At 44.6% G+C, this 16,019-nt stretch overlaps 2 protein-coding genes across 3 annotated transcripts in view; one reads left to right on the plus strand and one right to left on the minus strand.

Annotated features, from left to right (window-relative positions):
• Nucleotides 1–734, plus strand: part of PIGF (phosphatidylinositol glycan anchor biosynthesis class F) — a 44,330-nt gene extending 43,596 nt beyond the window's left edge. Inside the window, exon 6 of the mRNA XM_054024570.1 lies at nt 395–734. Coding sequence (XP_053880545.1) covers nt 395–508 — 114 coding nt within the window. The 3' untranslated portion in view covers nt 509–734. The remainder of the gene's footprint in view (nt 1–394) is intronic.
• Nucleotides 735–829: 95 nt separating this feature from the next.
• The window catches only part of RHOQ (ras homolog family member Q), a 31,896-nt gene continuing 16,706 nt past the window's right edge, over nt 830–16,019 (minus strand). The window contains exons 3-5 of one of the 2 annotated variants that reach the window (XM_054024571.1): nt 5,179–5,343; nt 1,713–1,808; nt 830–1,082 (exon numbers count right to left, since the gene is read on the minus strand). In XM_054024571.1, coding sequence (XP_053880546.1) covers nt 927–1,082; nt 1,713–1,808; nt 5,179–5,343 — 417 coding nt within the window. In that variant the 3' untranslated portion in view covers nt 830–926. The remainder of the gene's footprint in view (nt 1,083–1,712; nt 1,809–5,178; nt 5,344–16,019) is intronic. The other variant, XM_054024572.1, reaches the window with a different exon arrangement.

The following is a 16,019-nucleotide window of genomic DNA, read 5'->3' on the forward strand; positions in this document are numbered from 1 at the left end:
CAAGTGTATGTTGTAAAATATGCAGGTTTTTTTTTTTTTTTAAGTCTCAAAAGGGGTGCAGAAAAATTGAAGAATACTTTTTCAATAAATCTGGCCCAAACTTCAGGTAACACAAATACTTAAGTTTCTCAGATGCTTTTGTGAGTATCACACTAAGCCTGCAGTAGGCAAAAGGCTGGTTACATTTTAATGCATATTAGTTAACTGTACAACACTTAGTGTTCATGATAAATGCATGTATGATTGTTATACTTTTCGCATTCTTTAGGAAAGCACGTCAAGCTTTAAAGAGAAAAAGGTTGTACCGCCTTTCAGTATTTCGATTACACTGAACTTGTGCTCAAACAATATTTTCCTTGTTTCTCTGTTTTTACTGTATGTTTTCTGCCCTCAGATATGGCCCATTTCCTGTTCCCTCGGAGCTACCTTTGGCTATGTGGCTGGCCTCATTATTGCACCTCTGTGGATATACTGGAATCGGAAGCAGCTTACATACAAAAGCAGATAACTGGGGCAGAGAGAGAAGGTATTTCTTTGTGCAGATTCCACACAGACTGGGCAGAAATTTTTATGTGATCACAGCAAGAGACTATTGAAATATTTTCAACGTGTTTTTGGGCCAAGCATCTCCACTTAGGGCATTATTTATATGCTGTTGTTGCCGGCTCTACCCTTTTTAACCCCTGAGAGATTGATTGTATCTTCCAGTCCAAATAAAGTATTTGTAAAAGATGGTGGCTGCTTCTTACGAGAGTTTTGTTGATTTGCTTGGTTTTGTTCCTCTGAATTTCACTGATTTCAGAGGTTAGATTCCTAAGTTTAGCTTACAAACTTCTATGATCTATAACAAGTTCTGTGTACTTATGAACTGTATCATTTACGTTTGATAGAAATTCACAGTAGGCCTGGCCATTGTCAAATGTATCTCACGTGATCAAACAGCAGTTTATGCATCTTGATCCTATTCTTTTTTTCACTGTGTGTTTCTTTGGAGTTAAAATGGCTATTATAGCTTCGTCAAAAACAGTCTTCAGTCCTTTCTGTGTTAAAGCTGAACACTCCACATAGCAGCAGGCTCCTATCTGTCCAAAAAAAAAAAAAAAATGAATTTAATAGCTACATAAGTATATATTCAGATCTATTCGTTAGCTCTTGAGGTTTTTTTGTTTTTATAGAAACACCCCAAAGTCTTGTTTAACCTAGAAAAATCATCCCAATATGTTCCATGTCCTGTAAAGCAAATTATTCCTTTTCTTTGTCTTTTGATGATAGTTTTGGAATTCATTTCTTTAGATTCTGCTTCTGAAGAAAGCATGTTACAAGCAGCTTGTTTTGGGTTGACTGTACAGTCCTAAACCCTTCAGCTAAAGAACAGGAAGAAAAAAAAATTGTTGCCAACTTGTAGATTCGTTTCTGAAAATGGGCTATAAATAAAAATGCCTAGCATCTTCCTGACATTTAAAAAAGAGTTTGTTTTGTAATGATTAACAGCCTACAGGTACATCCCCCATTTGAATTAATTATCTGACTCAATCATTATTGACTTCTGTATTGAAAAGATTTACACTGTTATTAAAACGGAAACATCTAAGTGAGGCTGGTTATCTAGACTGGTGAAATAAGTATGAAAATAGCACATAAGGAGAAAAGAATGCAATCAAGAATAAGTTGGGTAGGAGCAGGTTTATTTCCCCCCCGAGTGTCTGACTTACCTCTTTTGCTAACTTCTGTCCCTGCTCCATAGATATAGGCTTCTCCTTCAGATCATTCAATCTTGCTAACGTTTTTGGATCATCACGAAGATCAATCTAGTCAGAAAGATGGTAATAATATTGCATGATGATTATACACATATTTCAAATAGAAATCATTGAGCCATAACATGTCCTCAGTTCTAGGGCCTGATCCAAAAACCACATGAAGATGTAGATCAGGTCCCCAATACCTGCGTATCCAAAGGAAGGGTATGTGGGTTATTTATTCTCAGCTCTTTTTCCTTAACTTCAGTGTGACACTCCAGAATCACCAATGAACACAGGAGGGGCAGGATTAATCCAGTACACACTGGGGAAAACTTGAGCTGCTTCTGCTTAGACCACAATCCATGGGACTAGAACCTGGCACTGTGGACCCTAGGTCATCTGACAGTCTACGGAGAGGCCATGCAGTGCCATATCCAAGGGGCACTATGGCGATTGGGCACCTCAGGAAGTACTGCCCACAGGGTCCAGAGTGACAGCACCCTGTGGCCTTCTGATTGGTTCTTGCTCACTATTTAATCCTGGAGGGTGCCCCAAGAAGTTGTCTAGATAATCATGCAGACTTCTGGCATGCTGTGACTCCAGACCTCACCTTGTTTTCTGATCTCTGGCCTCCAACCCCAGCCTCCTGCCTGTTGATACCAGGTCTAGTGACTACTCTGATCCTTGCTCTCTAACTACTGCCTCATGGCCATCCTTGATACGTGGACACCAGCACAGCCATGACCGCTAAGCCAGACTGCCTATGCCCTGGTTCCCTATAAATCCAATGTCCGTTGAAATCAAGAGAAGTCTCTCCATTTGTTTCAATGGGTACTGGATAGGACTATTAGTTGTGGCACAGGCTTATGCTACTACTGTGGGGCCCAATCCTGCAGTGCATTCTGGGACTAGTAATCTTATTGATTTCAGTGAGTTACCTGGAAGAGTAATGCTTGTAAACCCAGCTCCCTGCTCAATAGCCTCAACTGCTTGTGTAACATGATGCATTTTGTTTTAATAGAATGAAGGTAACGCTGGAGCTGTGACACACTTTTTGGCCAAAACTTTTCACTGAAAAATGCAGATGTAGGTTGATGGAAACATTTTGCAAATTCATGGGGAATTCACCATATTGATGGGGGGGGGGGGGGGGGGGCGCTAAAAATATTCCCATAAATTTGAAACATTTTGTTTTGACATTTTCTAAATGAGGTGTATACAATCTAAACAAATTTGTTTTGAAATTTACTGGATTTATTTTTTTTAAAGATTTTAAAACCTCAAACTAAACATTTTGTATGACCTTGAAACAATAATTTTCTTTGACTCTTCAGTTCACCAAAAATTTAGAAAAAAATTCATTTAGGTCTACCCAAAATCTAGTTTTAATTTTTTCAGTATGGCCAACAAACTGAAGAATCAGTTATTCACTCAGGAATACTTAGAACACAAGTGACCCTGTTTTCCTACTATTGGATGTGAGCAAGATCATGTCTACACTACAGCAGCATAGTATAGATGCTTCCTACATCATTGACGTAATTAATCCACCTCTCTGAAAGGCAGTACCTAGGTCAGTGGGAGAATCTTTCCATTGAACTTACCTGCATCTACATTGGGGGTTAGGTTGCCTAATAAGAGGGAAGGTCTGAAAGAAAATAGCATAATGCCACTACATAAATCTACAACCACACCTTGAATACTGGGTGGAGTTCTGGTCGCCCCATCTCAAAAAAGATATACAGTACTCGAATTGGAAAAAGGACAGAAGGACAACAAAACTGATTCAGGGTATGAAACATCTTCCATATGCAGAGAAGTTAAATACTAAGACTGTTCAGCTTGGAAAAGAGACAACTAAGGGGGATATGATAGAGGTCTATAAAATCATGAATGGTGTGGATAAAAAAAGTGAATAGAAAAGTGTTATTTATTCCTTCACATAATACAAAAACCAGGGGTCACCCTATAAAATTAACAGGCAGCAGGTTTAAACTAACAAAACTACTACTTCACACAATGCACAGTCAACCTGTGGAACTCATTACCAGGGGATGTTGTGAAGGTCAAAAGTAATACTGGGTTCAAAAAAGAATTACCGTATATACTGGATCATAAGCCATTTCGTTTATAAGCTGACCCCCCCCAGGGTGGGTAAGTAAAAATGGAAAATGTTCATAAGCCGACCCTATAATTCAGGGATCAGCAAACTTTGGCTCCCAGACCATCAGGATAAGCCGCTGGTGGGCCGAGATGGTTTGTTTACATCGAGTGTCCGCAGGCATGGAGGTAAAGCTAAGTAAACAAAGTGTCCTGGCGCTCCAGCCTCTTACCCTGACGGGCCGGGACAGCAACTGGTGGGGAAATTTGGGGGGTGGGAGAGGAGAAGCTGGGAGTCAGGGGAGTAACTCCTGTGACCACCCCCCACATGACTCCACCCCTAGCCCAGGACCCCCACACTCTCCCCATTCCATCCCTTCCCACCTTATCTGGGGAGGGCCAGGAGAGGATGTCTCTAACCTGGCTGGAGCTGCTCCAGCAGGCTAGGCAGCGCGGCCGGAGCATGTTCCAGTGGGCCAGACTGGGTGGTGCAGCCGCAGCATGTTCCAGCGGGCTGGGCCGGGCGGCACGGCCGCAGCGTGCTCAGGCGCCCAAGCGGCACGGCTGCAGCCTGCTCTGGGGGGCGGGGCTGAGCGGCACGGTTGCAGCCTGCCAGCCCCAGAGCGGCAGCTGCTTTGGAGGCTGGGGGGAGAGCAGTGTGGCCAGAAGCGGAGAGACTCTGGCCCCATCTCTTCCCTTCTGTCTCTCCTGGCTGTGCTGCCTCTCCTTGCTCCCTCTGTTGGGGGGAGGGGCTGCGTCCCACCTCTCCCTCGCTACACCCGTTCATAAGCCAACCCCCGTCTCTGGTGCTTCCCTTTTTTACTAAAAAAATTCAGCTTATGAACGAGTATATACGATAGATAAGTTCATGGAGGGATAGGTCCATCAATGGCTATTAGCTAAGACCGTCAGGGACGCAACCCGATGCTCTGGGTATCCTCAAACTTCTGACTGCCAGAAGCTGGAACTGGATAATGGGATGAATCACTCAATACTTGCCATTACAATACAGTTTATTCCTTCTGGAGCATCTGGTACCAGCCACTGTCAAAAGACAGGATACTGGGCTAGGACCACCACTGGCCAAACTGGGTCAGACCATTCTCATGTACTGATGTCTTAACTACAGTGCTCAGGGCATGAAATATTTCACAGCCCTGAGTAACGTAGCTAGGTCTACGTAAGTTATAGGTGTAGGCTAGGTCTAACTCTTCCAGTTGAAGTCAGAGAAGGAGTTATTTGGATCCTGCTGCAGGGGCCTTGGGCCCAAAGAAAGCACACACGTTAGATGATCTGGATTATTTAAATAAAACAAGCAAAATAAAACCAGACATACCTGGGTTCCTACTAATAAAAAGGGTACATTAGGTGCATATTCCTTTAGCTCTGGTACCCACTCCTCCTTCACATTTTGAAATGAGGCTGGATTTACCACTGAGAAGCAGATAAGGAAGACATCTGTCATAGGATAAGATAACGGTCTCAGACGATCATAGTCTTCCTGAGGAAGAAAAATGTTATCAGCAATCCTGAACTGAAGCTCATATTTTGTTCATTGTAACAGTTACATTCAGGGACCGTGCTCAAATATCTCAAAACTTATTTAAACAGGCTCAGTTTACTTGGCTGTTTTAGTGGTACCCCCAGTCAATTAACGTGGCTTTAGATTAAAATCCACACACAGGACGTAAACATATACATGAAAGCACGTGAAAACCCTGGCAGTGTTGCTACCAGTAGTTACACTGTTACCTATGCAATATGATAATTATGGAAAGCTAAACTTCTTTAAAGCCTCATTTTAAACGTTCTTTGCCTATCTGCAACCTAAGAACTAGCTTTTGCCCTGGCATGCTGAGGGGAGATAAGCAGACACATGCTGATTCCACAACCATTCTGCCTATAGAAAACTAAATGGGTGAGGCAAATCAGAGAAATCCATAGTGCTGCTTCTGACTATCCACCTAACCAAGAAACCACTCCCTCTTGGATCTCAGGTGTGAATGGTACCTGAGCCCTCTCCTAGCATTTTAAAGTGGCAGCAGGAAATTGTGTCCTATTACTGAGGATCTTGTCCTGGAGGACAGAGTGGGATCAGAGCTCCTTTATCCACACTCTCCTTTAGCCCAGTGCACCCACCAAACACCAGGAAAGATTTGGCATTGAAGAGTACTGACATTTTCTAAAGGAAAAGACCACCCAAAAGCACTGATGCTCCTTTGAAGGAATTCTCCGGGTGGATGGACAAATCACTGAGGTGTTAGTTTTTTAGAGCCACAGCATCAAAGCCACTTGGCCATATTGGGAAGGTGCACAGGCACACTAAGCTTGTTCTGCTGGATGGCATTGAAGAGAGCAGGCTATGCTGGTGCCATTCCTATTTTAGAGAGTTTAATGTACATCACTAGCCTCAGAGCCTTTGCACCGAGGACTGGCATTATGCCCACATTTCACAGGGAAGGATTTTGGTCCCCTCCCCTCTACAACGAGCACCAAGGCAGGGCTAACCAGTCTGCTGCAAGCTTCTTGATACAAATTCCCATCTGAATTACATCCCACAAATATTAGATCGGTTTATTCATTAAATAAAAACAGCCTGATGTAATTCAACACTACCTACACTTTGGGAAATTCAGCTATAGTTTTTTCCCTGGCAACCGTAACTGCCAGATTGTACATATTTACTTGTAAATGCAAAACTTAATTAGCAAATAGTTACAATTGAAAGCATGTCAATGGAATCCCAGAGAATGTGAGAATTTCCACAGAATAGTTCTACCAACCCTGTTTCCCTCAGAAGTCTGGAAATGAACAGCTAAAGGCAGGGGCGGGCAAACTACGGCCTACGGGATAGCCACCCCTGTGGCACTGCAGGACTAAGGCAGGCTCCCTGCCTGCCCTGGCCCAGCGCTGCTCCTGGAAGCGGCCGGCACCATGTCCCTGCAGCCCATGGGGAAGGGGGGGACAGAGGGCTGTGTTCGCTGCTCCCCCCCCCCCGCAGGTACCTCCACCAAAGCTCCCATTGGCTGGGAACGGAGGCTGCTCAAGGCAATGAGAGCTGCTCAAGGTAAGCTGCGCCGGGCCGGAGCCCACACCTCGAACCTCTCCTATGCCCCTGGTTGGTCGGCCAATGCATTTTCAAGTCAGGGACTTTTTGTGAGCATGCCAATCCCTCCCACTGTGTACACAACTGCAGTAAATGAATGTGCAATAGAAAACATGCACATGTGTACAAAAATAGATGCAGCTCTCAGGCCACAGTCTATGAAAAATCAAGCCCCAAATATTTGAAATTACTAGGAACAGAGAATAAAAAGGCACTGTTACCATGAATTATGTAAAACCTCCTTCAGTTTCTGATAGAGCCTACTTTAAACAGAATGCCCTGATACACTTTCCACCCTCCCCTCCTTATACATGAAAGGTGTATAAGGGATTTTTCTCTCCCCTCTTGATGTTTGATTATAAGGGCAGAAGAGAAACTAACTCCCACTATTTCCATGCATGTAAACTGACTGTGCCCAAAATGTTGCCAAAATGTAGGGATTAAACAAAATGAAAATATAGAGAATATTCTTCCTAATACACTTCTTTCAGTTCTAGTAATTTACTTGTAACTTTAGTAGATACAAAATTTTGAGGGAGAAATGTAACTGAAGTTAATGTCCCTTTTTACAATCTCCCATTTCCTTATAAGCATACATTTTACCTCTCTACCTCTACTACTATATACAATCAGAGCCTATTCAGGGAAGCAACCACATTTACTGGGTGGAGATCAAAATCCTAAAAAGAAACTTCACAACTACAAATTAGACTGGTCCCTGGAGTGTAGGATCTTCAAGCTAGTACATAAGAAAATCAGCTAAGCAGGTTAGTCAGTCATTCTCAGATTCAGGACTACTGAAAACCTGTAAAAAACAATTTTTTTTTTAAATTACAAATCAGTCACCTTCTTCTGCCAGCAAGAAGTCACTTTACTCTGGCTCAACCTAACATTAACACATGAGAATGTGTCTTAAACAAAGGGGAATAAAATATTTCATTAGCTGTTAGCATGATAAACACACACCATCACCCCCCCAAAAAAATTAAATTAGTTCAATGACCTTAAAGTCTAGAGATCTACTTCCAGACAATGAACACTAATTATTTTCCAGTTGCAAAGTTGTCTTACATTTGCATACTTTGTTGGAAAACTTGCAGTGTGCATGAAAGTTTAGACTAACTTTTTTTTTGTCTTAGACACTATTCCTTTTACAGTTAGATACATCTTGGTACCTTGCATTCCTTCTGAAAAGCTGGCCAGCAGTTGTTTTAGAAATGAGCACTACTACTGTTCCTTTGGTACTTATGCAGACAAACTTCTCCTTTCTGCTCTCTGCATCCATTTATATAACTTTATACTCTGCTTCTTCTACAACAGTGAGGCCTACGTGTCGCAGTCCAACCTGTATAATTAAGGTGTTAACTAAAGACAAATATCATTTGTTTGGATATTTTATGCATCACAATCAAATTGCCTGCTAAAGTACATAGTATCAGCGCCATTGACTTCAATGGAGTTCTGCCCACTTACATCAGCAGGGAATTTGAGTCTATATATACACACACCATATTCCACTTGAAACAGTCATAATGTTGTCATGTCTCTCATATTAGAGCCTTGTCTATGCTATGGAAATTCTTCAAAAATATCCCACTGTTGCTAACACTGGTTCAGCTCCACCAGTATTAGCAACATGGGTAGCCCAAATGGAAACAGATGGCCAGCTGCTTCCACCAGTTTCAACACTATGTCAATTAGACCAGCTCTAAGCAAGGTAAGATGAGGTGGTGCTTAAAATGTTGTCAGCAGCCAGGTTCCCATCTACACTATGATCCCCAACATTGCTAGCACCGACTGAGCTAAACCCATATCAGCAACAGTGGGAAATCTGGGGGAGAAAATTCCTGTATTCGGGCCTAAATAATGGCTGAATTCCATGGGATCAGCTAGAAATACTGTCAGTCTAAACACTGACCATTTGAGAAACATGGAAAAAATCAGTGTGCCACAGTATATTTTTATTACTTGAATTCATCAGTGTACAGGAGAGAAATTACCTTTATTCCAAAATTAAGTGCAATGGCAAAATCTAACTATACTAGTCAGAAGTCAACAAATTCCAGTTTGAGTGCATGCACTCACACTCTCTCAATTAAAACTTTCATTCTAATTTGGGGGAGGCAGTGGGTAGATTTAGGCATTAAAAACATTTGAAGAATCTGACTGGAATATTTTAAGAAACAAAGATATGAAGAGAAAGGTGGTGACCAAGGACCAACATGGTGCAGTACAATTGCCTAACATTCAAAGTGGAGAGAGTTGTATTATGAGCTTTAAAAAAAAACAAAACAAAAAACCAAAAAAACCACACCCTATTTGTCATCTGCCAAAGCAGCCAAACACAAATGGAGAAACAGGATAAGAAAATAAGAATAATAATTATTTTAACTAAGCCAATACCATTGCATCCTATTTGTTTAATGTCTGCAAAGTGCTTTGAACGCCTCCAGTGGAAGACACTAGATCAGTACAAAGTATTTTATGTTGTTAATTGCAGGAAGAGACTGACCATCACTTGCTGGGTGTCACTCTGGTAACCAAAGAAAGTGGCAGCCAATAGGAAGTGAAAGGAATAAAAAGACAAGGATATAAGGAACTGTTGCTAATAGTCTGTCTCAGCAACTCAACTACAGACATGTTTATTGATGCTGACAGATTTGTGTATGCATAGTTCTTTATTCAAAATACCCCTGCAGTTGTTTTTAAATGCATTCCAGGAAAGAGGAGGTTATTTACCTGTAACTGGAGGTTCTTTGAGATGCGTGGTCCCTATCTGTAGTCCACTGTGGAATTACACATGCACACCCTGTGCCCAGAGTTGGAGAATTTGAAAGTAGTGTCTATATACACCTCTACCCTGATATAACGCTGTCCTCGGGAGCCAAAAAATCATACCATGTTATAGGTGAAACTGTGCTACATCAAACTTGCTTTGAGCTGCTGGAGTGCGCAGTCCCACCCCCGGAGCACTGCTTTACCACGTTATAGTCAAATTTGTGTTATATTGGGTTGCCTTATATCCAGGTAGAGGTGTATATGGAGATATACTTATCATAGAACTGGAAGGGACCCTGAAAGGTCATTGAGCCCAGCCCCCTACCTTCACTAGCAGGACCAAGTACTGATTTTGCCCCAGATCCCTAAGTGGCCCCCTCAAGGACTGAACTCACAACCCTGGGTTTAGCAGGCCAATGCTCAAACCACTGAGCTATCCCTTCCCCCGTTGGTCCACACATGTGCCCTGGCTCGCCTCATGCCTACGACCAAGGTGATAAAAGGTGGGGCAGACCAACCACCTCTGCAATTCCTTCTCCACTGCCAATCAGAGAATATCCAAAGCAGAAGGGAAGGCAGGCAGATAGTAGAATCAGGCAAAGACCACATATCTTGAAGAAACTGCAGTTATAGATAAGTAGCTTCTTCTTTGAGTGATGGTCTCTACTGTATTCTATTGTGGGCGATTGACAAACAGTTCCTAAGTAGGAGGAGGGTGCAAGGATGAGGACGATAGGGTTGAGCGGAGAACCACCCTCCCAAAGGAGGCATCAGCAGCTGCGTCTTATACCAGAATCAATTGGTTAGTGGGTGTGTGAAGATGGAGTAGTCCAGAGGAGGTGGACGGACTGCACTGACTGTCACTAAGTGGACTCGCAAAGAGCCAGAGGGGTAGACCCGATGTCTTCAAGGATAGCTGTAGTTTCTGGTAGAACTCTTTGTTGTGCCCAGGATGCGAAGCGTTTTCCTTTAGCTAGGTAACTTTTTCTAGTTGAGTCCTTTCTGCTATTAGAGAGGCTGTCTCATACAGCTGAGGAGCGTGCACGTTCTAGGGATGCCGCCCATCCAAATACCACACCCTGAGGTAGAGCGGTCATGGATTTGGGGTGTTTGAGGCTGCTGTTGCACTGGACCAAGAGCTCAGGAAATATTGGGAGGGTAATCAACGGCCAAGGTGACATGCACAGGAGGTTGGGGAACCAGAACTGTCTGGGCCACAAAGGGAAGATCAGGATGATTGTTGCCCTGTCCTGCCATATTTTGCATAGAACTTGTGGTAGTAGCAGCAGTGGAGGGAAGTTGAACTGGTCTGGCCAGGAAAGAAGGAGAGCATTGCCCTGGGAGCAGTAATATAAGGCTCCTCTGGAGCAATATGTTGTGCACTTCTTGTTGGCCTAGGAAGCGAAGAGCTCTCTGGTTGGGGTTCCTCACTGTTTGAAAATGTCACGCAGCACCATGTTGTGAGCTTCCCACTTGTGGTAAGTCGTGAAGTGTCTGCAGAAGTATTCGAGCACATTATGCGTCCCTGGAAGGTAGGCTGCAGATAGGGTGATCTGACTGCTGACAGTCTCTGGAACTGGTGTGACTGTCTCTGCACACAGGGAGGCAGACCTCACTCCCCCTTGCTTCTTGGTGTAGAAGACAGTTGTAGTTGTCTGACTGTATCAGGACATGGTGAGAGCAGATGAATGGAAGAAAAGATTCACATACCTTTCTTACTGCACATAATTCCAGTATATTGATATGCATTCTAGACTCTTGAGATGGTCCACGTTCCTTGTGCCGTGCAGTTGCACACATAAGCGCTCAACCTAGCAGGGACATATCCTATTAAAATTATGAACTATTTGCAACTGGATTAATATGGTTTTGCAGAATGACATGAGACCTGAGGATGCTAAAGATTCTGACCCAACCCATGCGGGGTGAGAAGGAACTGAAGACATGGTCGGTCCACCCCACCCTTTATTACTTCAGTCAGAAGCATGAGGTGATCCAGGGCACATGCGCAGACCAATGGACACGACTTTCAAATTCTTTGACTCCGGGCGCATGTGTAAGCCCACAGTGGAATACGATAGGGACCATTACTTGAAGTAGTTCATTTTCTCTGCTGCTGTATGGGGTAGCTCTTCTTGTGGTCTGGTCTCCTTTTCTTTATGGGAGCTGGCAATTACTCTACCTGCACATCTGACATTGTGTGCCCCCCTGTGGTGGAGCACTGAAGCAGAGCGTTGCTGCATTCACATTTTGGATGGATTTGTTTTAACTCATCCAAAACTTGATTATTTCTCCAGTCTACAGCTTGCCCTTCCCTTTATTATCCAAAAGCTTTTAATGTGAGGGATTGGCTTGCAATTCTGCAGCAGAGTAGTATATTTCAAGTGTCAGCTCAGACTAATCATAGACTGTATTGCTTGATTTCAGGGGAGTTCTGTTAACACTGTGTAAAGTTGATTTTAAATTGAGATTTTGCCTGACTCGACAGATGTGAGATGGGACGGGTGCTCTGTGGGTTAAAACAAGAGGACAGAGTCAGGAAATGCAAGTTTTGTTCCACCTCTGTCACCAACTCGCTGTGCAACTTGGAGCAAGTTACTATCCACTCTGTACTTCAATTTGTCCACCTGTAAAATTAGGATGCCTCAGGGAGGGTTGTAAGGCTTAATGCATCAGGGTTTGTGAAATGCTCGAAGGTCCTTTGAAGAAAGGAGCAATAGAAGTACACATTTTCTTTAACATCAGGTTATACTTAATGGAAGTTTTTTTATTAAACAAATTAAAACCTCTAACAGCCCTGGACTTCTGGACAGCCCTCTAAGACTGCAGTAAATTGTGTTTCCTAGTACCTGCTACATGGCTGGACTGAGAATCTGGGGCCTGAGGCACACCAAGACATTGGGCCCCTATGGCTCCCCCTGTGCCATGGCCCCAGCCCTCAACTTGGAGTGGTGGTGGCAATGGGCCCCACTCTCCTTCCAAAGAGGCAAGGGAACAATGCCCTCTTCTTCTCAGGCGCGCCATCAGAGGTCCTCCTCCCTTTGTGACCAGAAGAGGTGTTAGCAGCAGTCCCCGGAAGCCCCATCCCCCAGTACTTTCCCCCAACTACCAGGGTTTATCTGCTTAGCAGGTGAGTCTGGCCTGCTGCACTCATCTCCTTATGTCCCATGCATATTGCTCTGCTTTAGCAGTCTTGCACTTAACACCTCCACTGAGATGCATGGAGTAGTTCACACCTCTCAGAGCTATTGTCTCGGGCTGTCTGCAGACTCAGATGTCACTGAGCTGGTTATATTTAGGTCACTTTTTCCAAGCTTTTCTTCACAAGGATGAGGGCTAGAAACTTTACTTTAAATGAAAGCTGACATTCTGATGTAATCACATGACTCCAGGAACTAGGGCCCTAGGCACAGGCCTAATAGCGATTATGGCTTAATCCAATCTACTGCATCTCTTTTGGCACTGAAAATAAAAAGCTAATACTTTCCTGTGACAGGATGTACCAGGCCCTTTGAGTACCCCTGCTGGAGGTCTTGCAGTCCTACCATACCCCACCCCAGAAAAGGAGCAGTAAAGGTGGGTCCTCCAGGCCTGCCTAGACAGGTCACAGGGAAGCAGCCAATCAGAGCACAGCAGGCTCAGTTAAAAGGCGCTGCTGGGCCTGAGCAGGAAGAACTTCAGCCCTGAGGTAAGGGCAAGGAGAAAGGGGCTACATGGGAAGCGGCCCAGGGAATAGCAGCCATAATTATTAAAGAAAGCAGCATGTGGCTGCTATTTGTAGGGTCCCTGGGTTAGGACCCAGAGTAGTGGGTGGAGCTAGATCCTCTCTCCCCCCCCCCGGCCCCTGGGGGAGTGGCCTAAGCCCCAAGAAGGGGATTAGGCTTATTTAGAGGCCCAAGTGAAGGACAGGACTTAAAGAGTCTCCAGAGAGGAAGCCCCGGGGGGAGTGTGCTATACCAAGGCAAACATGGACTTTAAGCAAGCCCAGAAGGGGCTGAGAACTGAGCCCAGAGACAGGGCTGCAGACATTACCAAGGGCACAGGGAAAGGCCCTGTTGATCTTTCACCCCAGAAGGGTTCCTGCATGTGTTTGGGATATGTATGACTTAGCTGGAAGGCTGCGCCACTGATGATCCATATGACGAGGGCAGCTGCCAACAGGGGGCGCCATGAGCAGAGAGAGAGAGAGCAGGTTTGCACTCACCTGACAGGAGGCGCTCAGGAGAGGTGAGTGCGCACCCTTACGCTTCCCTTATACAGTCAGGCCTGAAGTTACACGGGTATTTTTGCACAGTTTCAGTTACGCACGGTCAATTAATTATAACCCTTTATTTTTGTACATGGTAGGGATTCACTTTTACATGGTGCAGCGCCGTCACCAAGAGGCACAAATCAGTGGCATAGCCAGGACCCAACACTTGGGCGGGCCCCGACTTCAGGTGGGTGGGTGAGCAACGATGGGGGTGGGGGAGGGGAGGGAAGGCAGGAAGGATGGGGCAGGAGGGATGGGGTGCCTCCCCTCACCCCCTCCAGCCGGCCTTGCCGGGGGCCACAGAAACTCCGGCCAGGGGCCTCCCAGCCCCAGGCACGGGGGCTTGCCTCACCCAGCGCTCCTGCCAGGGAGTGGGACTGGGGCAGGGGGACTTGCCCCACTCTGCCTGCCCAGCGCTCTTGCTGGGGAGCGAGCCATCCTCCGCGCCCCAACCCCACTTCCTGGCAGGAACGCCAGGCAGAGTGGGGCAAGTCCCCAACCCCACTTTCTGGCAGGAGCATTGGGGGGGTGGGCGGAGTGGTGCAAGTCCCCGCGCTCCAACCCCTTGCCAGAGTGTCCATGGCCCCTCGCAAGGCCGGCTGGAGGTGGCCCTGATCCTTCCTGCTTCCCCTCCCCCGTCATTGCCCATCCACCTGAAGTCAGGGCCCACCCCACTGCTCCACACTCCCCGGACCTCCCAGATGAACACGCAGAGTTCTGACTTCAACAATATGATGATAATGCTGATACTGTATCCAGTTCATCCTCAACATCAGTAAAGATTAGTACCTGTACTGTAGTAAGTTTAAATTTCATTAAAAAAATTAATAAAACCTGTAGTACTGTATTGTGTAAATTAGGGAAGTCATTTTGTGAGCCTAGAACCTAAAACCTTGTTTCCCATAGACCCGTGGTATCTTTTTACATGATTTCTATTTGCATGGTGTTTTTTAAAGAACATAACCACAGTGTAAATCGAGGCCTGACTGTATTGCAGTCTAGGGGAGGAATCTAATATCTCCTATCATATATTATATAACATTAATGCAGGGTCTACTTTGACTATTTCTTATACCATGGGAATATGTAAAATGTGGAATAGAAGTTTCCTAAGAGTGTAAAACTTGCATCACTGTGGAAAAAAATTTCAACTTGACAACTCTGGTTTTGTGATCTGCTAGTAATCATCTGTTGCTTTCATGGCTTATAACAGCTATCATAAGAGGAGGCTCTCAATCAGAACCATCTGTTTTTAGAAGGCAAACCAAAAATAGATATCAGGCAAAGCTGCTGGAGGAATCCAACCTTCATCCAGTGAAGGGTAACTGTTACTGCTGCTCAAAGGGTATCAGTGAAGCACGCACACTTACAAGAGCTGGCTTCTGAAGAGAAGTCCCTGCTACAAATCTAAATTATAATCCATTTCTCTAGTAGTACCTGGTAATGACAGTCTATAAAAATCCTCACTTGGTCCGAGTCACTTTGCTTTACTTTTATCATTTCAGAGTTCGTTTCAAAGCTATCCTTGAAGAGTTAAGGAAAGATTACACCACTGATAGTTTTCTTCCTGGATAAGAGTATTTCCATTTAAAAAGAGCTGGTCTGATATTTTTAGATCTGTTCAACAATAAGCAAGTGGACAGTACTATCTCTAGTGTCTGTTGTGCACACCTGACAGCTAAATTGGACTGAGAGTTACACCAGGATAGTTCCACTGGCTTCAAACCTAGTTACCCAGAATTAAGGGCTAAATTGCAGTTTTGCTACAAACGCTGAACAAGGATCAGTGTGAACAAGACTGTGTTTCAGCCAGTCACAATCTGGTTTCTGGTTCCCCACTTGTTCTGGAGAGGAGGGGGAAGAAGTAGTCTGTGATAGCTCTATACCTAGCATAAGTTACTTGACCAGGTGCATAGGCTCATCTGATCTTGTTCAGCCTTGGCTCTACCTACTCCCGCACCCACCTGTGTGGAATGGGGAGACGCTGCCACATGAGGCCCTGCCAGAGGGAGAGCAGCCAAATATTGAACTAACTAGGCAG

Source organism: Malaclemys terrapin, chromosome 3 (genome assembly GCF_027887155.1).
Source record: "Malaclemys terrapin pileata isolate rMalTer1 chromosome 3, rMalTer1.hap1, whole genome shotgun sequence".
NCBI lineage: Eukaryota > Metazoa > Chordata > Testudines > Emydidae > Malaclemys > Malaclemys terrapin.